An 11,264-nucleotide genomic window follows, 5' to 3' on the forward strand; every position below is an offset into this window, starting at 1 on the left:
CCCAACCTTTGCATTCCAATCACCAGTAATGAGCAATACATCTTGATTGCATGTTTGACCAATTTCAGATTGAAGAAGTTGGTAGAATGCTTCTATTTCATCTTCACTGGCTTTAGTGGTTGGTTCATAAATTTGAATAATAGTGGTATTAACTGGCCTTCCCTGTAGGCACATGGATATTATCCTATCACTTACAGCATTGTACCTCATGAATAATCTGGATATGTTCTTTTTGACGATGAATGCAACACCATTCCTTTTCAATTTGTCATTCCCCACATAGTAAACCATGTGGTTGTCAGATTCAAAATGGCCAATACCAGTCCATTTCAGCTCACTAATGCCTAAGATATCTATGTTGATGCGCTCCATTTCATTTTTGACAACTTCCAATTTTTGCAAATTTATACTGAATACATTCCATGTTCCAATTTTCACTGGTTGTTTACAGCTGTTTCTCCTCATTTTGAGTTGTGGCCCATCAGCAAATGAAGGTTCTGTGCACTTTTCTACCCCGAGTTTAACTCTATTCACGTCATATTGTGGTAAATTCTACTTTGAGGAGGCATTTTTTGCCCAGTCGCATTCTGAGTGCCTTCCCACCTTCCAGTCCTGTATCTGACAGTGTTTCTCTGCTATTCATAGAGTTTTCAGTGACTAGCGATTTGGAAGTACTTTGTCACTCTTTCTTCCTAGTCTGTCTTTGTTTGGAAGCTCATCTGAAACCTGTCCACCATGGGTGACCCTGCCGGTTATTTAAAATACCGGTGGCCTAGCCCTCAGAATCAAAGCAACTCAAGCCACCACAGCAGGACAGACAGGCGAGTGGTGGCCGTTTGGTTTTATGTTGATACTGTCCCTTTAAATTTCAATGTCAATCCTGATACAATCAAGATACAATCAAGATGTTCTCTCCCAAGATGGCAGCTTCAGGAACAGCTGAGTGTCTTGATCCAGAATACAATGGATTTCTGGATTCCCTTCAAATTCCCCAGCTTTAAACCCTCCGATCCTCCAAACATACCTTTATATTTGTTTCAGAGTTCCAACATTATCTCGTGAGCCCTCTTGACCTGGTGTTCTGTGTTGTTGTTGACCGAGCTCCTCACTACACATATACCCAATCTGCCATCTTGAAGGAGCAAGGCCTGGTAGTATAGTGGTTAGACCTCGCTGCTTCAAAGATCTCGCTGCTTTGAAGAGCATAGGCTATGCTTTTTCCATTAACCCACCTTGCCTCATAATGTAGAATGGCCAAAGCTGTTGACTCCAACACCATACGAGTTTACTACAAGTTCAGTCACTTTGCAAGGATTGTCCACTTAAATAATTAATTTTCCTTTCCTAATTTTAAACCATTCAATGTTCTCTTGCTCTGTTCAAATAAACTGCCTGACCCAAGCCATAGAATTTTCAATAGCTTCATATGCATGTGAAAGTTGGATAATGAATAAGGAAGACCATAGAAGAATTTTTGCATTTGAGTTATGGTGTTGAAGTAGATATTAAAAGTACCATGGACTGCCAAAAGAACAAACAAATCTGTGTTGGAAGAAAGACAACCAGAATGCTAATTAGAAGAAAGAGTCTCCAGACTTTGTCTCTCATACTTTGAACATATCAGAAGGGACCTGTACCTGGAAAAGGACATCAAGCTTGGTAAAGTGGAAGATCAGCAGAGAAGAAGGAGACCTCTAAGAGATGGATTGGTAGAGTAGCAGCAGCAATGGGCTCAGGTGTGGCAATGATTGTGAGGTTGATGCAGGAGCTGGTTTTGTTTCATTCTGTTGTACATAAGGTTGGTATGAGTTGGTACTGACTCGACAGCATCTAGCAACAACAATAGCATAATTAATTAATTACTATGTTTAAAAAAAAAAAAGATGCAAGTTGATAGAATTACCCACTTTGTGATTGCTTTCATGTTAACTTACCTATATTCCCCATCCTACTCTGAGCTTATGTCTATAAAATAATTGGATGTCTTAATTTAATTAAATTAAAAGCAAACCAAAGCCATAAAATTCCTGAAATATGAGCAGAGAACAGCTTTAAGAAATAGAAAAAAAGAGTTCTTTTGTTTTTGTTTAATTTAGGGAGTGATTTCATTACCTTTGGTGGCAGACGTAAGTTCAAAGCCAGACAGTTCAAAGGGAAGTAAAACTCAGAGGGAAGATGTAAGATATGACTTGGACAACTAAAATTTCTCTTAGGTTTTATACCAATTGCTAACATGAGCTATGATAATTAGCTATTTTGACAATTGTCCAATGAAAATTTCAAGAAGGAATCAGCCTTGAAAGGTAATAATAAGCTTCTAAATAAACCCAAAAAAGATTCCCCAGATTATAACACTGAATCTTGGTTCTATCACTTAATAGCTCTGTGGTCTTAGGCTAAAAGTAACTTGACCTCTCTGAGACTCGGTGTTTTCATTTTTAAAAGAGAATAATGATACCTGTCTATTTTCCAGGACAGATTGTGAAATTTAAGTTCAATAATGCATATAGTCAATACAGTCAAACTCTTGTCTACATTTTACTTATTATCATAGTCAAAAGATAAGGCTTTCCTCATTGGGAAAAGTAAGGTACACTATGATATTTTCTTTGAATTTTCTTTTGCAGCAATAAATGGCTTTGTCTTTGGGAACCTACCAGAGTTGAGCATGTGCTCACTAAAGCGTGTGTCCTGGCACTTGTTTGGTATGGGCAATGAAGTGGATGTCCACACAGTTTTCTTCCATGGACAGATGCTAACCATCCGAGGTCACCACACTGACGTGGCTCACATCTTTCCTGCCACTTTTGTGACTGCTGAAATGGTGCCCCAAGAGTTAGGCACCTGGTTAATTAGCTGTCAAGTGAATCTTCATTTGCAAAGTAAGAGCCAACATTTTGACCTTTGGGGGGTGGGGATGTGGTTTGAAATTATCAGATAGGTTTTTCTGGTGAAGAATCTTGGTATAAAGGATGAAACCCTGTACTAGAAATCAGGCTACCTAAGTTCTTTCCTTACTCTGCCTTAATTTTATGCGTGACCTTAGGTATATCTCTCTGGGTTTCATCTTCTCCATCTTTAATATTAAATGATCTAAGTATGTAAAGATGGAATTTAAGGATTTTAATTTTCATTGTAGTAAAAAAATATAACAAAGATTGGCATTTAAGTCATTAATTACTTTCACCATGTTGTGCTGTCATTATCATTATCTATTTACAAAAGTTTTGCAAATATGCTGTATCACTTCAGCAATAACTCCTATTCCTGCCATTCCTCAGTCTCTGGTAGCCACTAACAGAGTTTTGTCTTTATGCATTTGCCTATTGTAGATATTACTCATGCAATATTTGTTCTTTGTTGTCTGTTTTAGTTTACTAAGAAAATTTTTTTCAAATTATCCATGTTGCAACATGTATCAGAATTTTATTTTTTTATGGGTGAAAATTATTTCACTGTGAGTATAAATTATGTTTTATTTATTCATTCATCTGTTGACAGACACTTGGATTTTTTCTACCTTTTGGCTATTGTGAACATTGTTCACATTATATACAATGAACATTGTTATACAAGTATTATATGAGTCTCTGCTTTCATATATTTTGGTTACTTATGTACCTAGAGTGAAATTGCTGGATCATGTAATAATTTAATGCTTAATTTTTAAGAAACTGCCAAAGTAGCTGAACTATTTTACATTCTCAACAACAGTGCATGAGGGTTCTACAGTCTCCACATCCTTGCTAACACTTGTTATTTATAGTAGCCATCTTAGTGGGAATGAGGTAGTAGATATTGCATTCTGACTTGGATTTACATTTCCCTAGTCCTGGTGTTGTGCTGTAGGATAAGCATTGAGCTGCAAGGTCATTTGAACCGCAAGGACAGTGGTTCAAACTCACCAGCTACTACTTGAAAATCTTATACAGGGTTGCTATGAGTTGGAACCTACTCTGTGGCACTTAACAATTACAACAACAGTGGATTCCTATACTTCTGATGTGGCACTGCAGGATCAGTACTGACTATATACCATAAGATTGGCCATTTAAACCCAACAGCTGCTCCTCAGAAACCCTATGCAGGCTTGTTGTGAGTTGGAAATGACTAAATGGCATTTAACAACAATAAATTACCTCCTGTAGTGGCACTGTAGGATCAACACTAGGCTGTGAACCAAAAGCGCAGCAGTTCAAACCCACCTCAGAACCCTATACAGGGCCGCTTTGAGTTGAAACCAACTCGATGACACTTAACAGCAGCATCAACATACGATTAATGTGGAGTCCTGATGTGGCACTATAGGATAAGTACTGGACTGCCAAACCATAAGGCTGGTGGTTAAAACCCATCAGCTGCTCCTATGAAACCCTATAGAGTTGCTATATGTTGGAACTGACTCGACAGCACTTAACAAAAACAACAAAATTAATAATATGCTGATAATCATTTCATGTGTTTTAATTGCCATTTGTGTATATTTTTCAGATAATTGTCTACTCAACTCCTTTGCCCATTTTCAAATTGGGTTGATGTATTATTGGGATTGAGTTGTAGTAATGCTTTATACTCAGATATTAAGCATATTAAACCATTCTTAGAAATATTTTCTTCCACTCTGGAGATTATCTCTTTACTTTCTTGGTAAAGTCCTATGATGTACAAACTTTTTTTGTTTTTTTTTATGACATCCAATTTATCTACTTTTTCTTTATTTTTTGATCATGTCATATCTGATCATCCATTGTTAAAAAAGAGGCCGTGCACCCAGATTTTACACCATGTTTTCTTTCAAGAGTTTCATTGTTTGAATTCTTATACTTATGTCATTGATGTTTTAAGTTAATTTTCATATATGGTATAAGGTATTCATATATGGTATAATTTCATTCTTTTGCATGTGGATCAGGTTTTCCCAGAACATTTATTAAAGAGGTTATTATTTTTCCACCGTTCTTGAAAATCAATTGACTCTAGATGTATGACTTATTTTGGAGCACTCAATTCTATTCTATTGTTCTATATATCCTTATATCAGTAACACATTGTTTTGATTGCTGTAGCTTGGCACTGTGTTAATGTGCTTAACTGCAAAGTTGGTTTGAACCACAAGGTTGTGGTTCAAGCTCACCAGTTGCTTCTTGGAAACCCTATGCAGAGTCACTGTGGGTCAGAACCAACTCAACGGCACTTAGCAACAATAACAATAGGCTTTAAAATGGGGAAGTAGGAGTCATCTCATTTAATCTTTTTCAATATTGTTTTTGCCAATTTGGAACCCTTGCAATTCCATATGAATTTGCAGATTGACTTTTCCATATCTGCCAAAAAACTGTTGGAAGTTTTATAGGAATCACAATGAATCTGTAGATCACTTTGGATAGTATTGATATCTTCACAATATTAAGTCATACAATCCATGAATAAAGGATAGCTTTCCATTTATTATTTATATCCATATATAAGTCATCTTTGATTTCTTTCAGCAACACTTTGTAGCATTCAGTCTTTCACATATCTGGTTAAATTTACTCCTAAGTATTTTATTATATTATATGTTATTGAAATTATGATTGTTTTATTTCCTTCTCAGATTATTCATTACAGCTATGTAGAAATACATCTTCTTTTTAATGCATCAATCTTGTTTATTAGCCTTAGTAACTCTCTTGTGGATTATTTGGGATTTTCAACATATAAAATCATGTCATCTGAAAATACAGCTTGACTTCTTCCTTTCTAATTTGGATGCCTTTCTCATGGTTTTTTTTTGTTTGTTTGTTTTTTTCCTTACCTAATTGCTCTAGCTAGGACTTACAGTACAATATTGAATAGCAGTGGTGGGAGCACACATGCTTGTCATATTCCTGACAATAAAGGGAAATCTCTCAGTATGTCTCCATTGAGCAGTGAGTTTTTCATATATGTCTTTTATAATGTTGAGAAAAATTTTGAAGAATTTAAGTAGGTTTGATATCTATTCTTTTAGTTGAGAATTTTTTTATTACTTTCTCAATCTCTTTAGTTGTTATGTTGCTGTTGTTAAGTGCTGTCGAGTCAGTTCCAACACACAGTGACCCTTTATAGGGTTTCTGAAGAGCAGATGGAGAGTTTGAACCGCTGACCTTTTGTTTCTAACTGACTTTGTGGTCGAGTACTTATCCTACAGTGCCACAAATAAATCTGTTGAAATTTTCCAGTTTTTTCTTGAGTCAATTTAAGTAGTTTGTATGTTTCTAAGAATCTCTTTATTTCATTGTTGTTGTTGTTGTTAAGTGCTGTCGAGTCGGTTCAGATCTATAGCGACACTGAACTGTAAATCTTTACGGGAGCAGAAAACCTCATCTTTCTCCCGTGGAGCAGCTAGTAGTTTCGAACTGCTGACCTTGTGGTTCACAGCCCGATTCGTAACCACTACGCTACCAGTTAATGAATTTTTTGTCATACTGTTGTTCATAATCTCATATTATTTTTACTTCTATTTTGTTGATAGCAATATTCCCTCTTGCATTTATGGTTTTAACATTTTGTGTCCTCACTCTTTTTTTCTTTGTCAATCTAGCTAAAATTTTGTGTATTTTATTATTCTTTTCAATTAGCCACATGCTGGTTTTGTATATTTTGTCCATTACTTTTCTATACTCTTATCATTTTATTTCCTTTTTTCTAGTCTATTTGAGCTTAGATTGCCATTATTTTTCTTGTTTCTGTTTTGTTTTGTTTTGAAGTGTAAAACTAGGTTACCAATTTGAGATATATCATCTTTCTTAACATAGTCATATATAGCTCTAAATTCTCTCTGAGTAATGCTTTTTCTGAATCCCATAAGTTTTGTGTTTTTGCACTTTCATTTTCTTTCATGCCAAGGTATTTCCTATCCTAATTTCCCTCGTGTTCTTTTTTTTTTTTTTCTTTAACCACTTAATTGTTGGTCTTTTTGTTTTGTTTTGTTTTCATCATTCAAAAGTCTTTGCTTCTATTTGTTCTGCATTTTTTGTTTGTTTGTTTGTTTTTTGGGGGGGACTGTATAGAAAGACACACAGGAATATGTAGTAATTTAAACAACCAAAGGGCACATTCTAAGACCCTGCCTCATGGCCACCAGCACCTAGCCACCAGCACACAACCTTTCTCTTTCCATGAATGCCTTCATCTCTATCTCCTTCTCTGGTATCACTGCTTCTCTAGATAGGATCCCATATTCTGCTCATGCTCTTCTCCCTTAATAGTTCTAGGTTCCTCTGTTCTTGGACTGTCAGATTAACTACTCCCCTCTTTTCATTACAAAACTTCTACCTTTACAGTTGTGATAGTTGCAATTATTCATGATAACAATTATTATTGAATCATAAAAATCTTATCCTCATCTCTTTTCACCAGACCCATCTAGACAAGATGAATACTATTCAGTAGGGATTCTACCTTCCTCCTCACACTCTGAAACTAAACTCCCTCTTGAAAACGTGTAAGCCAGTCACTTCATGCCTTTATAGCCCCACCCATTTTAGGTAGCCAATGTCTAAATGCCAATCCCTATCAAGCCTGTATACAGAGAGGAAAGGATTGATCCTTGATGTGGAGACTCCTTCCCTCACAGTTAGTATTTTGAGCTACTATATTCACAAGTATAGGTCAAGTTCATCTAATTGTAACAATTTACACTTGTTTCCTTTATTAAAAACAAAAACAAATCTTCTAGTCAAATTCTGATAATCAAACCATCGAAGCTAGGTTGAATGGGTACTATCTACAAGTTTGGGCATTCTTGTTCATCTCTCCTCATTTCATATGAGCTGGGCATTTCACTCTCAGCTCTAGCCTTCTGTGTCCTTGTCCATGGGCACAAGAGTCCCCAGGTTTCACCACACACTGGACCAATCAGGCCTTCCTTTTCTTGCTCATCTCCAGGTCAACAGAAGTCTATGGAGTGTGGTTGAACTCGGCCCATATCTTCACTGCTGCCTTTCCCTCTTTTCCAGTCACCAGCAGATCTGTGGGTGCCAGCTAGCTTATATGCCTGCTAATGTGTTCCCTTTGAATTTCAGTCTTGGAGGGGTGTTTCTCTGAAGTTACTTGATTGCTTGCCTTGAAGACTCTGCAGTGAACAACTTGCTTGTTCATGTAGTAGCTAATCAGACTGCCATTTTTGTTTTGGATTTTTCCTGATAGTCTTTCTTTCAAGAAATATCTTGTTCCTCTAGAAGTTCCAGGATAGTCTGCTTGTCCTTTCAAGTGGGAATGTCACACATCAGAAAGTATTGGATGGGGCTCAGGATTCCATGTAAGGTCATATAGACTACAAATGCGCCACAGGAAGCCTATTTCATTGGGCAAATTTCACAACCCATTTTGGGTATTCCAATCAGTTATAGGATGAAAATGGGCCTACAATCTTTCTGTAATCATGTTTTCTAATATTTCTTTCTATCCCACTCAAGCTTCTATTCTAAAATAGTAAGCAAGGGAAACCAATATTCTTAAGACTGTCAGGTATCTTAACATTATTTCCATTATTTCTCCTCTTACCCATTCAGAATATGACTCGATCCCTGTATCACAGAACCCTGTTGTTCCAAAGTTGAGCATACATCACTATTTACCTCTGTTCCATTTAGCCCATGTAAATCTGCCTCGGTGTTCCCCTATCCACTGTGTTCTTCCATCCTCATTTCCCTTCTTTTGTGTATTGCCCTCCCCAACACCAAAATTATGATGTGTCTATTCCCTACCCTTGCTTTACCATCCCACTCCCTTTTTTTTTTTTTTTTTTATGACAAGACTTTATTTAGTTTTTTGGGTTTTTTTTTAATGTTTTATTGTGAATTATATGATAGTTTACATGGGAGACCACTCTCTTTCCCAACCCCTCTCCCGACAGGTAACCAACAAATAATTTGTGTGTGTGTGTTTTGTTTTGTTTTGTTTTTTCATTTTAGTATGGAAGTATCTTTTTTTGAGCTTTTAAAATAATGGCCTTATGCAATGATTGTCCTTTTATGACTGACTAATTTCATTCAGCATAGTGTCTTCATGGTTCATTCATGTTATGTGGTGACTTACAGGTTCCTTGTTATTCTAAAAGGTAGCATAATATTTCATTGTGTGTATGTACCAAGGTTTATTTAGGCATTCTTCCATTGATGGGCACTTAGGCTGTCTCCATCTTTTTGCTATTGTGAATAGTGCTGTTATAAATATTGGTGTGCATGTATCTATTCCTCTTATGGCTCATATTACTTGTGGATGTTTACAAAGTAGAAGAATTGCTGGGTCATATGGTATTTCTATGTCCAACTTTCTGAGGAAGTTCCATACTGTTTTCCAGAGTGGTTGGACCGTTTTGTAATCCCACCAACAATGTAGGAGGGTCCCAGTCTCTGCACATCCTTGCCAGCATTTATTGTCCTCTGGATTTTTTAACTTTGCTGTTATTGCTGGTGTGAGATGATATCTCATTGTTGTTTTGATTTGCAACTCTCTAGTGGATAATGATCGTGAACATTTCTTCATATGTTTGTTGGCTGCCCGAATGTCTTCCTTGGTGAAGTGTCTGTTCATGTCCTGGGCCCATTTTCTAAATGGGTCATTTGTCTTTTTCTTGTAGAGGTATTGTAGTTTCCTATAGATTTTAGAAATGAGTCCCTTGTCTGATGTGTCATTGCAAAATATTTTTTTTCTCATTCTGTGGGCTTCCTTTTTACTCTTTTGGTGAAATCTTTTTTATGGACATATGTTTCTAATTATTAGTATGTCACAATCATCTATTTTGTCTTCTTTTTTGTGTGTGTGCAGTTTTAGCCATGTTTTGTAGTCTGTGTGTGTATTAAAGCCTTTAAATTTGTCCCTATTTTTTTCATTGATGATCTTTATAATTCGGGATTCACATTTAGGTCTTTAATTAACATTGAGTTGGTTTTTGTATATAGTGTGAGATAAAGGTCTTATTTCGAGTTTTGTATATAGATTTCCAATTCTGCCAACACCATCTGTTGAAGAGACTGTCTCCTCCCTATTCAGTGTACTTTGGCCCTTTGTCAAAGATCAGTTTGGCGATATGTGGATGGGTTGATTTCTCGATTCTCAATTCTGCTCCATTGATCTATGTAACTTTCATTGTACCAGTGCTAAGCTGTTTTGACCACTGTAGCCATGTAGTAAACTATGATATCAGGAAGTGAGAGATTTCCAACTTTTTCTTCTTTTTAAGCAGTGCTTTGCTTATCCTGGGTCTCTTTCCTTTCCATATAGTTTGTGATTATTTTTTCCATCTCTTTTAAAAATGTTGTTGGAATCTGGATTGGAATTGCATTGTGTGTGTAGATTGAGTTGAGCAGTATTGATATTTTTACAGTGTTAAGTCGTCCTCTCCAGGAGTATGGGATATACTTCCATTTTTGTAAATCTCTTGTATTTTCTTGTAGTGGTGTTTTGTAGTTTTCTTTGTATAAGTCCTTTTTTTGTCTGTTTACATTTTTCCCTAAATCTTTCTTCCTTTGGATGGCTATTATAAATGGTATTTTTTCTTAATTTCCTTTTCAGTGTTGTCATTATTAGTATAAAGGGATCCAACAGACTTTTGTATGTTGATCTGATACCCTTCCACTTTGCTGAATCTTCCAATGAGGTCTAGTACCTTTTTTAGTGAGTCTTTGGGGGTTTCTATGTATAGGATCCTATTGTCTGCAAATACAGAGAGTTTTACTTCCTCGTTGCCAATTTGGATGCCTTTAATTTCTTTATCTTATTATATAGCTCTAGCTAAAACTTGCAACACACTATTGAATAGGAATGGTGATAAAGAGCATCCTTGTCTGGTTCCTGTTCACAAAGGGAGGGCTTTCAGTTTCTTTCCATTGCAAGTAATGTTGGCTGTTGGTTTTGTATATATGCTCTTAATTATTTTGAAGGTCATCCCTTCAATTTTACTTTGTTGAGTGTTTTAATCAGGAATGAATGTTGGATTTTGTCAAATGCCTTTTCTGCATCAATCATTATGATTGTGGTTCTTTTCCATTCTTTTAGTTATATGGATTATATTGGTTGTTTTTCTAATGTTGAACCATCCTTATATCCCTGATATGAATTCCACTTGGTCATAATGCTTTATTTTTTTTGATATGTTGTATAATTTTGTTGACTAGGACTTTGTTGAGAATTTTTGCATCTTTGCTCATGAGGGATCTTGACTGAAAGCAGAGAATATCAGAAGGATGTTTACCTATGCTTTATTGACTATGTGAAGGCTTTCGATTGTGTGGATC

The 11,264-nt window shown here is 36.0% G+C and overlaps 1 protein-coding gene across 1 annotated transcript in view; it reads left to right on the forward strand.

The window, feature by feature from the left end:
* Positions 1 to 11,264, forward strand: part of LOC102815014 (hephaestin-like) — a 138,114-nt gene that overhangs the window by 7,815 nt on the left and 119,035 nt on the right. The window contains exon 5 of the mRNA XM_006870803.1: positions 2,628 to 2,882. Within this exon, the coding sequence (XP_006870865.1) occupies positions 2,628 to 2,882 (255 nt within the window). The remainder of the gene's footprint in view (positions 1 to 2,627; positions 2,883 to 11,264) is intronic.

Source organism: Chrysochloris asiatica, unplaced genomic scaffold, assembly GCF_000296735.1.
Source record: "Chrysochloris asiatica unplaced genomic scaffold, ChrAsi1.0 scaffold00152, whole genome shotgun sequence".
NCBI lineage: Eukaryota > Metazoa > Chordata > Mammalia > Afrosoricida > Chrysochloridae > Chrysochloris > Chrysochloris asiatica.